This window comes from Theobroma cacao, chromosome 4 (assembly GCF_000208745.1).
Source record: "Theobroma cacao cultivar B97-61/B2 chromosome 4, Criollo_cocoa_genome_V2, whole genome shotgun sequence".
Lineage (NCBI taxonomy): Eukaryota > Viridiplantae > Streptophyta > Magnoliopsida > Malvales > Malvaceae > Theobroma > Theobroma cacao.
In genome coordinates, this window is record NC_030853.1 from 28,504,621 (window position 1) to 28,521,208 (window position 16,588).

The 16,588-nt window shown below is 34.9% G+C and overlaps 2 protein-coding genes across 3 annotated transcripts; both read right to left on the minus strand.

Annotated features, from left to right (window-relative positions):
• LOC18603102 (U-box domain-containing protein 43) lies at window positions 276–7,689 on the minus strand. Of its 2 annotated transcripts, XR_001927537.1 has the most exons (6): window positions 7,124–7,689; window positions 5,209–6,586; window positions 4,339–4,657; window positions 2,194–3,708; window positions 838–950; window positions 276–747 (listed from the first exon to the last, which is right to left on the minus strand). XR_001927537.1 is itself a non-coding variant. In XM_018119476.1 (4 exons), the coding sequence occupies exons 2-4, from the start codon at window positions 6,439–6,441 to the stop codon at window positions 2,213–2,215; spliced, it is 3,048 nt and encodes a 1,015-aa protein (XP_017974965.1). In that variant the 5' UTR covers window positions 6,442–6,586; window positions 7,124–7,689; the 3' UTR covers window positions 1,931–2,212. The 2 variants fall into 2 exon arrangements, 1 of the variants encoding a protein (XP_017974965.1); XM_018119476.1 differs by lacking the exons at window positions 276–747; window positions 838–950 and having other exon boundaries at window positions 1,931–3,708.
• On the minus strand, window positions 8,936–11,095 carry LOC18603103. Its single transcript, XM_007034869.2, has 2 exons — window positions 10,803–11,095; window positions 8,936–9,274 (listed from the first exon to the last, which is right to left on the minus strand). The coding sequence occupies exons 1-2, from the start codon at window positions 10,929–10,931 to the stop codon at window positions 9,173–9,175; spliced, it is 231 nt and encodes a 76-aa protein (XP_007034931.1). The 5' UTR covers window positions 10,932–11,095; the 3' UTR covers window positions 8,936–9,172.

Consider the following 16,588-nt stretch of genomic DNA (forward strand, 5'->3'; position numbering starts at 1 on the left):
GGATATTGGGACTTCATAGCTAATTATATGCTTCATTTTTCATACATGTCTGATAACCTTGTGTTGCATCGAATTAAGTGAGTGTGGGGAAAGATGTTTTAAATTCAAACCATAATATATGTATAATTCCAATCAAATAATTGTGATAAAAGGCCAGAGCTGTAGATTATGAGTTTGAACCATATTATCCTTGAAAAAGAACATCTAATTCCCTCACATGATAGAGTAACAGAAAAATGGTTTCCATTAATGAAGGCAATGGACTAGAAAAGAAGTTAGTAAACCAAACTTTTCATTTAATAGGGAACAATGTCTAAATCAGAGAGTTTTTTTTTTTTTTTTGACAGGTTAATCTGCGAGTGCTATGACATTAGTAACTTAATCTCAACAATTTTGTCAATGGACAACGAAAAAATATAGCATTTCTTTTTTCGCTTGTTCATTTCTCTGCATTCTAAAGGAAACTTTTGAACCTCACAAGGCTGAAAACTCAACTTCCTGAGTGCAAGGACGATATGCAACAAATGAGCTATCATCTGAGAAGGAAACTGGATTAAAGCAAGTAATTCCAGTGTATTTGAATGCCTTCTGCTCACTTCTATCAGCCAAGATGATCGTATCAGAGAGTTTGATAGACAGTTCAAGCAAGAAACAAGAGACATGAGACAATTTCTTCCATAACATTAAATGGAACCTTAAATGCGCATTGTCGGTATTGTTGCTAACAAGGCCATGTGGTGTAGCTGGCTGAAAAGCAGGAAAAAGAAAATGATATGGGTAAAGTGCCTTTTTCACTAAACTATCAGGACAACATAACATTTCATGAACTTTTCTTACTTTGACTCTGAGGTTAAAGTTTGTTGTTCATGAAGAATCTGAACTCCCATCTTCAGCTGGGGTTTCATCAAAATGTTGGTCAAGTGTAACCAATGAGCATTAGGAATCAGTTCCTGTAAATTTCATAAACATGATTACGTATCCATGGAAGTGTATGTACAGAAAGATGAACATGTACGAGTTTCAAAGAATATATAGCTATAACAAGACGGTCCATGCCAATAATCTGTCTTAACAGGAACTGACAGTTGTAGTTTGGTAGAATTGATGCCAGCATCAAGGTTGTCATGTTACTGTGGAATATTAAAATTTAAAGAAATTGTCTATGATTTTAGGCTAAGAAGGATAAGTTTGCTCCATCTGGAAAATAAAAGTATACATGGTATGATTATATGAAAGTTACCATGCTCAATCTGATTACCAGAACTGGCTTTCCATCTTCAAAAAAATAAAACCAGAGTGATCTTGAGTCATTGGCTGCATTTAACTAAGCTAGGAGTTGATTTTATGGACATTGAAATGAGAGTGCAGATGGAAATAATTAAATCAAACAAAACCTATTGATACTTCCAATACATGATCCACATCCAGAATCACATTTAACCCCTTAAATCAAACCATCTGTTCATGTTCATGAGCTTTTGTTTTCCTTTTTTGGTTGAAGAAGCATATGTCCATCTAGTGCTTTTTATGTAGAGGCATCCTGTTTACAATAGCAGAAACTAAAGATCGACAAGATACTTCATCGACACTCTCTTATCAGGGAACATCATTCATTGACTTTAAAGTTTCACACTCCACCTGTGTACTTCTAGCACAACTTGAAAAAGAGAGATAAAAAAGGTGCAAAGCTTAACAAAAAAGGAATCTATAAATACTGACAGGGACTGAAGAAAATTTTACCAATCAAGTTTGTTCTTCGCCTTAAGGCACAGGCAATACTATCGAATAGAAACACAGGCACTGTCTTCTTCCTACCATTTTCTTTTCCTTAATCTCTCTAGTTTGTAGGAACATGAAGTTGGTATAAACCTCAAGATTCTGCTTCCTCTATTTTTGACTTAGATAACATACATTTTCAAACAATTAAGTATTGCATTATAAACAGAGTGCACCAGGTGCACAATGCATTACATAAAGGTAACCTAATATCCCATGACACTTGTTGAGTAAAGGGTTCGGAGACTGCTCCGTGCCCTTATCAAATAATGGTATTCACAAAGAGCATGCCAAAAGCAATTTGCATCACAAAAAATATATATATATATACATAAGTAAGTGAACCAGATTGGAAAAATTCTCTGGGTTAGAAGAGTCAAAAGCTCACGATAAAGTTGGCTTAAACTTTTCTCTAACCTGATAACATATGTCCCTATCAAAATAATCCTGGAATAATAGATGTTGATGATTTTGAATAACGTTCGAGAAGTGACAAAACTTTTGCAACCTTTCTCCCTGGACGACCATCATCGTTAACATTCCTGCCAGTTAGACCAACCAGAAGGTATCTAGCTTTCGATCCATAGTTTTCCACCATTTCCCTTGACACAAAAACCTTCTCAAGGAGCCCCAGTGCCTCTTCCTTCAGAGAATCTGTTCCCCAACTCAAAATCTCTAACACAGGCTTTATGGCTTCAGCCTCATGCAAGACATTGACTCCTTTTTGCAGACAGCTATCCTGAACCAATGTGGAAACCGTCTGAATTGCTTCATAAGCAGTTGCTTCAACTTCTTCATGTAAGAGTTTTACTAAGTAAGGCAGCGCTTTTGCCTCCAACAGACAAAAGGAATCTTCTACATTGCATATACCACCATGTGCTGGGCATAAAGGAACACGTGATGTTCTAAAACACCAGCAACCAGTTTTTTTGGACACAATAGTGAGCTTAGGACTGCTCATGGATAGATTACCAATAAGAGCTGCTGCTCTTGCCTTTGCTGTTACCGTACCAACTCTGAGGAAACTTACAAGCAAAGGGTAAGCTCCTTGTTGAACCACAATCCGCTGTGACTCAACATTATTGGGATCTGTAAACCGGAAGAGAGCACTTAAAGCATGTTCTTTTGCTTCCATTGTCCCTGATTTCAAAAGATTTATGATTGCATGAAGTCCATCCAACTCGATTAATTTCATAGTTAGTGGTACTTCAGATTTTGGGAGGTTGGCTAATAGACCAGCGGCAGCCATCTGGACATCACTATTGTTGCCATTTTCAAGAAACCCCACTAGAGCCTCCAACCTTTTGGGTTTAAGAAGGTATTCCACTACTCCTTGTAGCTCATGCTGAGAAAATAGGAAAAGAAGATTTATAGAAATTTCTCTAACTACTGAGTCAGGATCATCAAGAAGAGGAAGGACCAGAGATACACCATTGGCAGTGAGAACAGCTGTCTTAACCAGCCCAGCTTCAGACTTGCAAATTCCTAAAAGTGCACGTAAAGCAGGCCTTCGGTAATTGTTGGATGAATTAACATTCTGCTGCAAAGCCAACAAATCAATGATGATGGGCTCCATTTCAAGTGGAACCCCTTTTTCATCAACAAAGAATTTAACTCCATCACCTTCAGAAGAAAGTTTCTCAACAATTTCAGAGCATCTGAATATAAGAATTGCACGTACATGGGGAGAGAACATTAGCTTCAGAACAAGAGGAACTCCACCAGCAGCAGCAATAAGCTCTTTATTAGCACGGCAACCAGATAGTTTAACCAAAACAGATAAGGACAACTCTTTTGATTCAAGATTGCCAGAATCCACCATTGAAAGCAAAGAAGGCATAATGCCTTCCTCACCAAGGAGTTTTAAATTCGAATCAACCAATTCCATAGTAACTAATGCTTTCATCATTGACATCCTTGATGACTCTGGCCCTGAAAGTATTCAGAATGATCAATGTATATAACTGCTTTGTGGTTGACGTATTACGAGAACAGTTTCATTTTAATGAAATGGACATATGTAGCATCTATAGTCACAATAATATCACAGAACAGAGCCAGACAAAACTTTTAGCAATCCAATACAGACAACTACAATTAAGATATATCTCTGGAGTTTGCTGTGACATCCGACAGAAAGGATTAGGCCACAGTATTTGACTTGGGATTTAAGCTATCCCTCCTCCAAGCAGTTGACAAGTGCCTGCTCAATATCCTAGAGATTTCATAAAATAGCTTCAATATAAAATAAACTTTCCCTGTTTATTCATCATTTTTGATGATGGTCTATTCTTGAGCATAAATGTAAATCTCTTTTATATGGTGAAAATATAAGAATTATTACCACAGACTGCAACCTAATAACTAATACAATTCAAATATTTCTTCCTGAAGTGAAGTTTTCATGCTTTCATACATATATCTGAAGCCTTGATGGAAAACATCCCTTGCTCTTTCTATGAGCAAAAGACAGCATTTAGATAACCATGGACTAAATAATCATAACATTGACATAAAAAAGACAAGCTGTTTAAGAAAGCATACATGAAAGGGTTTTCTAACCTTGAACAATGCGATCAATGAGTGGTTTATACCACCCTGACCGGGCAGCTCGAGATATGTTCTCCTCATCAACATCAAAAAGCTTATTTAGTATTTTTTCGGCATATTCTGCTGACTCCCTGACTGGACCCTTTAGAAGAGTAACAAGAAAAAGAATTCCGCTGCATTTCTGAGAGAGTTGGTGGCAAACAGACACATTCCAATTGGATCTATCTTGCAATAACTCATATAGCAGTTCAACTGCAGCCATTGAGATGCTTCGGTCACGTCCTAAACAGGGAACAATGTGATCCAACCCCTGATGCTCAGTCACTTTTTCCTATAATTTTTTTAAACAGCATAGTCAATAATGAAAGAAGTCACCTCCTTGTTCACAAATTAATTCAATGACAATTGAAAAAGAAAAACCAAAAATCTAAATCTAAATGACTAAAAGCAAGGCATGGAGTTCTGCTCAGCGTAGATTAGATTTAGATAACCTCACATAGAGTGAAGCAAATCTAATTAAGTCCAAAGGGATCTTCCAGGTTTGCAATATGTTTTTGGCATTTTGCATGTGTGTATGTAGGCGTGAATGAAAATGTGTCTATGGGTGTTAATGAATGTATGTGCATGCATTTCATGAATGTATATGGATGCAAACATATGTGTACATAAGTATGTATCTTAGACGGTAGACCACGGTCAGGCTCCTTGGGGTCTGCTACATAAAACGCAAGCACAAAAAGAAACAGTTATAGAAAAGGCATGAAGAGCACAGGGTGCAAAGATAGGGGAAAGCAGAAAAGTAAGAAAGTTGTTAACTGGCAGAAATTAGAATTCCATTATACTACTCCTTAGTTTTACATTAACAATGTATAAACAGCTTACCTTATTTCTTGCATGCCCTTCCACCAGATCTTTTAAAATGATTAAAATCTTCTTCTTGACTTCTCTGTTGTGTGAGCTTCCAAGGATAGAGATTATACTATCAGTAAGCCCTCCTATGGAAATCCAGTCCTTGTTTATAGTGTTTTCTCTGATAAGATCCTGCATTTGGTTCAGGGCCTCCAATACAGACGAATCGACACCTGATGACAACTTTGCCTCACAAGCTCTGATTTTAAGGCAATAATTCAGTTCTCTCCACTCCTCTATTGATTGTCTGAGTGGAAGGTTAGACCTCAAAGAAGTAACTTCAAGAACATCTCCAGTTTCTGGATCAGTTTTCTGCCCACAATCAAACTGAGCTTCAATAGCAGCTCTCTCACATGTAGTACCAGTGCAAAGGCTTACAGGATCAACCATTACTGTCCCACTTATACGACAAATGAAAGATTTAAGTGGAGGAATGTCTTCTTTCGTTGCATCATATCGTTCTATAACTTGTGCCCTTTGGAAATACTGCTTCTTCATTTCTTCATAATCTCTTGCTGCATCTGCTTGAGAAAGCAGCTCAATAACTTGCTCCAAGAAGAGAACTTCAGCTCTTTCTTTCCTATTGCCAGCTTCTTCTATTTCCCTTCTGAAGCTTGCTAGCTCCTTGCTAATTTCAGATGGCTCAACAGGTACCCCAACTGCCCTTGCAATTTCTTCAAGCATGTCATTTGCAAAACCCTGGTCACGTTTCTGATCCCTAAGACCCTGGTTTAATTTGTCAACAATTTGGAGTTGAGAATGTGAAGTCTCGAATTCTACTCTTTGCATCTCACTTTGTAGCCTATTGACCTGATCAGATATCCCTGAAAGTACTTCAGTATTTGCAATGGACAATGAAGCCAAAGACCTTCCAATATCCCTTGTAACTTCTTGCACCTCATTAACAATGTGCCGGCACTTGACAAGTAAGTAGAAACGGCCTCGATTTTTGTATTTCTCAACCAAGTTATTTGCCTTCTTGACATCTGCTTCCAGAGACTCCAGAGCTAGTCTTGCTGCTTGAGAATCATTCAGTTGTTGAAGCTGCAATTCTTTTAAAACAGGCTCAATATCAAAGAGATGCTTTGCGAGGACCTTGAAACTATCCTTCTCAATTACAACATCCTTTGCAGCCTGAGCTGTTTTAATTACCTGGTTTGTTACCACAGCTAAGATGGTCCCAATCGGTATGAGTTCCATCGCCATTAGAACCAATTATTTTCCCGTTTCTTTAATAATGTTAAAGAAGACTGATTATCGCTCCCCAACTAGAGATCAATTATGGGATTTCATAATGCATCGTTTCTCCCTTCGAACAACCTCCTCTATTTACCGTATGCATTACAATAGTCTGTGTCAGCCAACACAATTAACATAATCAAATGCTGATTTTATTGAAGAAAGGGAAGATAAATTTATCACAGAGCAAAGCAGCTTAACTTAAACATCAAATTTACAGAAAGAAAAGCCTGTGGATAAAGATTCTTTCAGCATTTTGTTATCACGTTGCTTGCACCACTTAAATTGTAAAAATCCAAAACCCTTTCCCGGTAGCCACGTCCTTAACCAAGGGTAAAGCAAAAGAATAGCTGAAATAAGTTTGTTCCCCAGCAGATTCTTGATTATGTACTACAATGATAAGTCAAAGAATTCCCAAAACTATAAAACAATTCACAAAAGCCAGTACTTCAAAAGGGGTGCAAGAAACAAATAGGAACAAGATTTCAAACCCCAAGAATCACAGACACTGAAGTTTCATAATTTGAATTGTCACCCATGAAAGCAAAACCACTCAGCATCAGCTTAAAGAAAGCAACAGAAACCAAGAAAGAAACCAAAAGTGAAAAAAAACAAGAGCGAAGCAGCAGGAAGTTAAGTTTTCTCTTACCTCTGAAAAAACGTCCTTGAATATCACCTGCGAAAGAAAAAGTGCTGAGATGAAGCCCTTTTATCTGTGACTGAACCATAACCTAATAACTCACTCAGGAATCTGAAACGAAAACCAAAACCATTTCCATGTTGTACGGAGGGAGACGAGGACTTGGATATCAAGTCAAGCTTTTCAAAGAAAAGAAATGACGTCCAGCCTTGTTTTTTCTTTCCCCTTTTTTATTAACGAGAAATTTCCTGTCAATTCAGTTTAGTTTCCATCCCATTTGATATTTACAACAAACCCGCTGTGGAAAACATGGTGCTTAACTACTTATTCCAGGAAATTTCAGCTCAGACAAAAAAAGAAAAAGTCAAGAGTGCTAGAATCTAACTAGAGTATGTTGTTGTCTCAAGTCTGAAGTCTAACTTTTGTTTCTTTCTTTGATATGGTGATGGGAAAACTCAAGTCCCATTGTCATTCCTTCCTTCTTCCTACAGTTGAGTGTCGGATTTTTTATTTTTTTTTTCAAGAATCTATCCAATAGTTGAGTTACCTTTGTTGTATTTTTTTCTTTAATTACTTTTCAATACATACTTATCTATTACTACCAAACTTTTAGAAATGTTCAAAGTCATTGGCTGTGTGGAGCCCTTCATTAAAAAAGATAAAGAAAGTTGAGCACGAGCATTTCACCAGCCGGCCAAAGCTTGTCCTCTTTTTTTCCTCCCTTCTTTTTCTTGTTTTATTTTTAATTAAATGAGTTTTATTGGTATGAGACAGGCTGTAGGGGTGGTGTCGAAAAGGGCGCCTCAGCGCTGAACCACTTCAAGAGTCGGATCGATTTGCTCGGTCGGGGGCCTCAGGATTACAGATATTTATGTGGAAGGCTTTGAAAAACCTTTTCCAGGCCATTGACAATGAAGAAGTTGGAAATTATCATGGTGTCGCTATATAAATTTAAGTGTCTTGTAATATAATATCTTTAGTTATTATCAATAAAGTTTTACGTTCATGCCTTGAACCCTCCCCTCCTCTTCAAATTCGATATTTTCACGAGGGAACAATTCCTCTTTAAGAACATATGTATGGAACAGGAATTCCTTACCCCATAGCAATAAATGAACATTTGGCCGGGCATAAGGTTCACTACTTCCTTCCATGATCATTACCAAGATCAGAAAGTCTATCACGTGACTTCGCGGCTGCCTTCAAATTCACGCTGGTCTAGCCGCCTAGGTGCCAAGCTGATTTGAGCAGCAGGTTCAAAACCAGGGTGAAATAAGTGTACGAAGCATAAATAGGGCATAGATACATCCAAGTACACAGTAAGAAAGATCTGACAAGGAATTTCCATGGTTAAATTACATCAAATTTGGTAAAGACACGTGTGACACAAAATTCTCCAGGCGGTTCAATCATGGGAAATCGACTGCTGCTTGGGGTAGTGAATGGAATCACATGAAAGTCCAGCTCCCTCCACCTAGCTTTAGTTCTGGGGCCCACGTTCCCTTGTAAATATAGCATGTTATGGGGCGTAGTGCCAGCCATTCTGTGTCAAATATTCCGCAATCTCATGGAAGAAAAGACTATGGAAGGATTGCCTAATGTTGGAATCAATTTGATTTTTTGCAGTGTGGGATTATGTATTGGGTGTTTGGCAACAAATTTGTACTCAATAGTTCACTTAACTAGTGAGCTCATTCTAAGCAAATGCTCATCTGGACCATGCTCATTCATTGTGCTTTGTATAAATATAATTAATGGTGGTTGTTTTGCTTGTCAAAAAAAAAAAGGTTTGGTAAAGAAAATGAAGAAATAAGAAAGTGCTCCATCAAATATTTTAACACTTTACCAATAAAAGAATGTGAATTTCCAAGCTGAACAAGCAAAACAACAAATTTAGCTATAAACTTAGGTTCCGTAATGTCATACAAACCAGACTTACCGTTTCCTTTTCCATATAAAAAGCACAATGCTTATTGCCGCATATTACATGTAGGTTTGTTGGAATAGTAATAGGTACAATCAAGAAAGCAACGTAGATCACTTATGGCCTAAAGAGCATCAGCGAATATTTTTCTTCCTAGCTAGCTCCCGTGCCATCTCCCTCAATTCCTCTGGTGATGGAGGTCTTGGTCCCTCTGGAGGATATACCACATAGGAGCGCTTCACATCAAAGGAAAACAGATATGATTTAGACTCCAATAATTAATCATCTACTAAAGAAAAAAGAAAAAGGTATAGATCAAAGGTAACACATCCAATCCTTAACAAGCAAAAGAGCCCCAATTCAAGCACTATAGTAACCTTTATAAAAGCATCAATAGCTAGATATAAATTCCAGTAAAAAAACTATAATAGCAAATCACTATTCATGACATTCCAATCTGCAGCCTATCTTGATCAACAGCAGCCACATTCAATGCCACACTATCTCTAGAAGACCTTAACAAGTTATCAATCCAATCATCAAATAGAAAAAGACATTTTACTAGTAAAGAAAAAGGAAGGGATTAAAAGGATCCATGCATAATTTTTAAGGTCAATTAGAAGTTGCGTTAGTATCTTAGACTGTATGCAGAAAATATGGAAAGGCGTCTTGTACATGCAAGAATTCTCCCACTATTAAGGATGACATAAAATTTTAAAGCAATACCATAGCAGGAAATTTTGGCGTCAATAATGGAGCATAAGATGATTTCCACTTCATATTCTTATACTATCTCCATAAGTGGACAACTCAAAGACAAACAAATTTCTTAGACCAGAAAAGAAAATCTAACTCTAACAATCACATTCGAAAGATAGCTTCCAATCCTTCACGTGCAGATAGACAATATTATAAGCCTCCAACTCCACAGGAAAGAGCAAAAATCTTTGAAGCTATACTTAGGGGCTTGCCCAGCTAATCTTTAAGGCTACATTCGTCCACCATAAAAAATTTCTCATAAATACCCAGGCATGAACTGAAACAACTTTTAAATAGTTCATGGGACTTTAGTGATTGTTTCAGTTATATACAAGTTCAACAACAACAACAAACAAACAAACAAAGCCTTTTCCCACAATGTGTAACTGGAGTTTAGCTACATGTCAGGGATCATTTCACTTATATACAAGTTCATGGCTGAATTTTCATCCATGAACTTATATAGCCCCAACTATGCATTTAAATTCAGAGTCCACTTGAAGCAATTTCAATATGATAAGGGGAGCAGGGGAGGAACCCTTACAGCCTTCCATTTACATTCTCAAGCATGTAAGCAAACTTTACTTTTTTCCTTATTACCTATGCCAGAATCCAGAATATTAACATAATAAACATAGAGACCATCGATCCCTCCAATAACCGAACTACCCGCAAATAAAATTGCATCATATAACAACACCTCATATTGAACAGCAGCAATAAATATCTGAGCTTTAGCTATACTTCCAGACAAAACAAGTAAAAAAAAATACTAAATTCCTTGTTGCTAGTAAGCTGAACAAGAAACAAACACAAATTTCAGGAAACTCAAAGAAGTACCAAACTTTAACCCAATTTCAAGCCTAACCCAGATCAAAATATCTCAGTCCCTCACAAAATTCAATAAATCAAACAAATCCCTCCAACTATAAATACAAAAAAGAAAAAGTATAATAAATTTTAATATTTATAAATAATAAAGAGAAGAGGTAAAAGAGAGTTTACATTTCCCATAACTTTCTGGAGATTCTTGGTGTTGTTGGCGAAAGTGTACATAAGAACAATTGGGATTGTAACATAGAGACCAAATTTGGCGATTTCAAGAATACCCTTTGAAGTGCCTAAAGAAGACATTTCTTTTTCTTTTCCCTTTCTTTTCTTTTTTTCCTGAGAAAATTTGATGGGAATTTGGAAGAAAATTTCTAGTGAACCCTTAAGCAAAACCCCACCTCCAGAGAAGCTGAAAGCCGAGGCTGAAACGTTGGATACGTCATATCCTATAATGGGCCGGTTTCTGTAGGAAAGATGTTAATGGGGCTCATGAGGTCTCGAAAGCATGGCCCAAAACACGACTGATTGCCCAGAAATGTTGGGCTTCAAGAGTTAGAGATGCCCATTCGGATCCGAAATTACTGATTTGGGTTCAGCAATTTTTCGGACTTGGTTTTTGACATTTAATCACAAGGAAACCAAATTCCATTCCCCTTGGACAATTGACTTTCAAGTTTGCAGCCCCCTTCACCTGAATCTTGCTTCAATGAACCTTAACGGGTCGAACACCAAATTCCATTCCCCTTGGACAATTGACTTTCAAGTTGTCAACCCCTTCAGCTGAATCTTGCTTCAATGAACCTTAAAGGGTCGAATCAGTAGCGGTGATAAACTACAGTTCGAGTTCTGTTTGAGCAAACCAGCTACTATTTCCACATGATAATCACTGCAATAATAGCGGGCACTTGCATTTGCATCCACAAAAAGAGGACGTCAAAGCAATGTTTTGGGAATGGTTTTAATTTTTCCAAGATCTTTCGTAAATGGATTTGAGCCACTTGTTCTGGGAAAGTTAGCTGCGAAGGAGAGGGGATTGCCGTTGCAACAATGGCTGAGAAATAGGACAGCAAATGTTGTGTGCTGGAAACCGTAGGGGCCATGGCTTGTCCCCCATACTCGCAAAAGCCAGTTGAGATTGGTCAAGTGGCCGTCAACCTATTTCGTCCTTTCGTACAAAGCAATAGACCATCCATTGAATTGAATATACTTCAGTGTGAGTTTAGCTTTGAGTTCAAGATTTTCTAGCTACCTCAATATCCTCACTCTCTTCCCATTCTCATTTAATTTTAGCCCAAGTGTTGTGTGTTGTACATATAGAATCTCGTAAAGTTTCAATCAATATCTTTATATAAGCAAATTTATTATGAATTTATTGTAAGTAAAAAATAAACGAAGATTCACGCGTAAATAAGATTAGATCAAATCTTGATAAAATAATATATGCTCTATTAAGTGTAAGTACAATTTTGTACCTTAATCCAAAACGTTAAATTTTAATAATGTATCAATCTCAAACTAGTTTTTATTATCATTTACTTCATTATTTTGTTAATATTGTGGAGTATTCATAAAGATATGTATAAATTCTTTAAAGAAAAAATAAAGTACTTGATCGAATCACTTCAAATCTATTTACTTATCATCTTCATACATCGATTTATCTATTGTTAATTAATACTCCTTATAGAGGTTCCTAACAAAGGTTAATTACTTAGTTAGGCACTCAATACCCTAAGAAAAAACGAGAAAAGAATATGGAAAACAGTCAATCAGGGCCTAGCCTACCTAAAAATGATGATTCACTTTATTTAAAGTAATTATTCCAACGCGTTTGCTTGAGCAAAGGAAGCTGGTATGGAGTAGTTGTAAGAGAAACCATGATATCAAGGTTCTGTTCCAAAGCTAAGACACAGATCTGTTCTTATTGCTGAAGTCTATCCTGTCAAGGGAGTGAAGTTGGCACTTGAGCATAGTTATAAAAAGGTGGAGTTTGAAATAGATTCTACCTTAATCTCTCATAATTAGTAATAACTCTAACTTTAATTATATAATTTGTATAATTATCTTAACAATATCATTTCTTCTTCTCTGTTGATTTTGTTCCATTGTAATTCTATATGAATTCTCTTTTATATCAATAAAAAGTTCTAGAGAGATTCGAATTATTTATTATTCTATGAACGTTCGAGATTGAAGGGGCATCTACCTTCTCGATTGCATCAAACATTTATTTCTAGCTACAATGTTTACCCTGTCCTTTTCTTCAAGGTTAAACTTATGAAAAGAAATACTTATTAATAGCATAATAATGGTTTATAATTAATGAAGTATGAACTAATGTTTATGACAATGATTTTCCAAATCTAATCCTCTCTCTTTATAGAGGTCCAACGGGGTTAATTGTCATTTAACTACGTCTCTTCATTGGTCCACATGGATAATGCCATCCAATCATGACAAATTAGGAAGAGAAGGGCTATATGGTTTAAATTAAGATCATTATTAAAAATTATTGCTACTAATAAAATATAAATCACCCATTAATGTTTTTTTTTATATAAACTAAGGATCGTTTGTTTAAGATACTTTCACGGTTGAAACATTGCTGTTGACAAGTAAACTAATACATCCAATAGCAACAGTCGTGCTTGATTTGTCAATAGTTTAACACCAATTATAGAATGCTATTGAGCTACCTAATTGGCCATTAGCAAGGAAAGCATCAAATGGGTTTGCTCATAACTCTTATCACCTATTCTTAAACCTTGGGTTGACTTCATGATTCATGACAATTGCTAATTAATTAACCTCAAATTGTAATATATTATATAGATAATAGATATTGGTGTAAAAATTTTTAAAAAGTATTATATTTATGACAAATTATCAAGTTTATGGAAATAATATCACATGAATATGAAATTAAAGTACATATTTCTTTACTTTTATTTTAAAGGTATTCGATAAAAAGTGAGTCAATTAAGTCAAGTAATATCATATTTCTTTTCGAAAAAAAAGAAAAAAAAAACTCAAACTTCTTAAAAATGGGTTTCAGAATCAAATTTGGATATTCTAAAATTTTGATTTTTTTAATTAAAACAAATGGTGTCTTTTCAATTAAAAAAAAATCAACGTTATCTTTCTTCCTTTTACTATGTGCAAAGGCCAAAATTATGTTTTAATTTTACAATTTACAACAGCAAAAAGGGTTTTGTCCTCTTTCTATCTTCATCATTTCCCCCTATTACCTATAACCAATGTTAGATAAACAAATTAGTAATAAGTAAATAAAGCCCTAAAGACATTTGACATTAATAATCAAATTCCTAAAGCAAGTGGCCAGTCCGGCCCCTCCATAAAATTCAAGATATATATATATATATATATATATATANCCTACCAACAATTCAAGATATATATATATATATATATATATTATATATATATATTATATATATTATATATGTATATATATATTAAGACCAAAGTATCCATCCTTTACCATCAAAGCCAACAGTTTTACATCAAATTAAGGTTACAGTGACCAATTATTTGATCTTGCCTTCTTAAAGAATTATTTTTAATCAATCTGAGACATCTTTTTCCTTGTTTCTAAACGAAAGTGACAGGGCTATGTTTGTGCAGATTGCTATAATAACTACAGTAAAAGTTGAGAGTCTTCATCTATCAATGAAAAAGATGGAGCTCCTACTGATCTTTGTTGGTGTCGACAACCAGCTTTTGCAATCGACGGTGGAGCTTGGATATTTTATGACTAAGAGAGGTTGGCAATAAGAGGGTTGATTTGGATTTGTCCGAGTGACAAAACCAGTTAAGCAAGCAAGTAGCTGAGATGAAAATTCCTATTTATAAGTCTTTCTTATACGGAGATTTGATTTTTTTTTTATAATAAAAGACGGTAACAACCCTTAAGCCAAATCTAATTACATGTTATTTGAATACATATAAGATGAGGAAAATAAAAAGAGACATACCTTATTTACATGCAAGCATAAATTTCTCGAAGAAATTTGGTTGTGATGAGAATACATATAATTAACGTTAGTTATAGTATGATTTAAATGTAAAGAGTATGACTAAGATTAGTTACAATGGTTCTATCATTTAAACAATCAAATTAATTACTATAATATCTCTGAAACTACCTAATAAAGTTTTTAAAATGGTCTACTTAGTAATTTCTTCTCCAGATGGATACATAACCATAACCTAGATCAAAACACCTTTAAATTCTAACCCAAGGCTCATGTCGAGTTCATAATAGTAAACTAATGAAATCCACAACCATGTGTTTTGATAAGAAAGTACACAACAATCTTTGTTCTAGTTCCATTTATTTGTTTCACAATAAGAAAGAAAGAAAGAAAATGGAAAAGATGGGAACCTAGGTGCATGGATGTAGAGACAAATTAATACAAATAATTGAGCAAAGGATAGAGTTTATCTTGTTCATAAAACAGAAAGAAAATATCTCAAAGCTTTGGCCAGAAAAGAAGGGATTGCTTTTTTTCTACCCTAACATTTAGCTATAAAAGGAATAATTGTGAAATTAACTTCTTCCTACTTAATTAACATAAAAGCCTAATGTGACTAATCAACATTTACGTTATATATATATATATGATCATGGTAAGGAAAACAATATTAATGAAGAAATTAATGGTAGCATCACTCTAAAATGAATAGAGAACTTGACCTTGGGAATACCATCACCCACAAGAGACTGGAGGAATTGACATGGAAAATCTAATCCCTCTCTAAAGCAAGTGGCGAATCGGGCCCTCTAATGAAATTCATTATTGTCTCGAAGACAAAGCCATCCCATCTTTCTTAATCAAACATGAAGAACAACAATCCGAAAATCTAACATCAAATTAAAATTAAAGTAGCCAAGTATTTGATCTTTGCCTTTGTTAAATTAAAAAGATATATTATTTATTATTATTATTATCGTCATCAAAATAGACATCAGTTTCCCTATTGTTTTATAAAATGGAAAGTGACAAAGCACGTTTTCTACATATTTGCCATTAATAATAGCAGCATATTGTACGTTCTTGTATGAAAAGTTGGCCGCTCATCCCCTATCTCAATAGTGAAAGCCAAATAGCAAAATTGTTTCTATTCAGATCGGTTCTTGATTTAGCTTTTCTTTATAGTAATGATAAAGGGAAGAAAAGGAATGAAAAGGGAACATGGGAGATGGAGAAAAATGCTAAAAAATGTGAAGCAAGAATGCATGATTGTACAGAAAATATTTGTGTGCTTTATCCTGGAAAGAAGGGATTGGTTTTTCTATCATTTTGCACCCAACTAAAGTGATTTTCTTTTATTATTTATTTATTTATTCTGAGAAGAAATGAAAAAGAAATGTCTAATTGGCACACCTATTATAATAGCATTAAGAATTTGTGAAGCTTCCTCCCCTCCTAACTTAAGATGCCCTGTCCATGATTTTTTTTTAATTTAAAAAATTTTTATAAGATAAAAAGTAACAGATCGTTATATGGTAACTCCTTTCGAACTTGATAGTATTTAAAAGTTATTTTCACATGTTAAGAAATAAATAATAAAAAAAATAAAAAATTTAAATAATTATTTTATATGTGTGTGTATATATACATGTACGAGAAGAAATTTGAAAAAAAGAAAAATGAATTTAAATTTTCAACTAAGAAAGAAGTAACAACATTGTTTGAACACTAAATTTGCAATACAAAAATAATAAATTGACATTGTAACATATTTATTATTTGTCCACTTACAAGTTGGCTTTCATGATGAATATATCGAAGGAACCATTTGGGTGACATCTCTCTCCAAATTTGAACTTCAACTTAGAAAACCCTCAACCCTTGAAATGTTCTTCTTTTGCAGAAAAAACGACTACGACATTGATCATTAGACATTTATTTATAAAAAAGAAAATCTCTTATTTA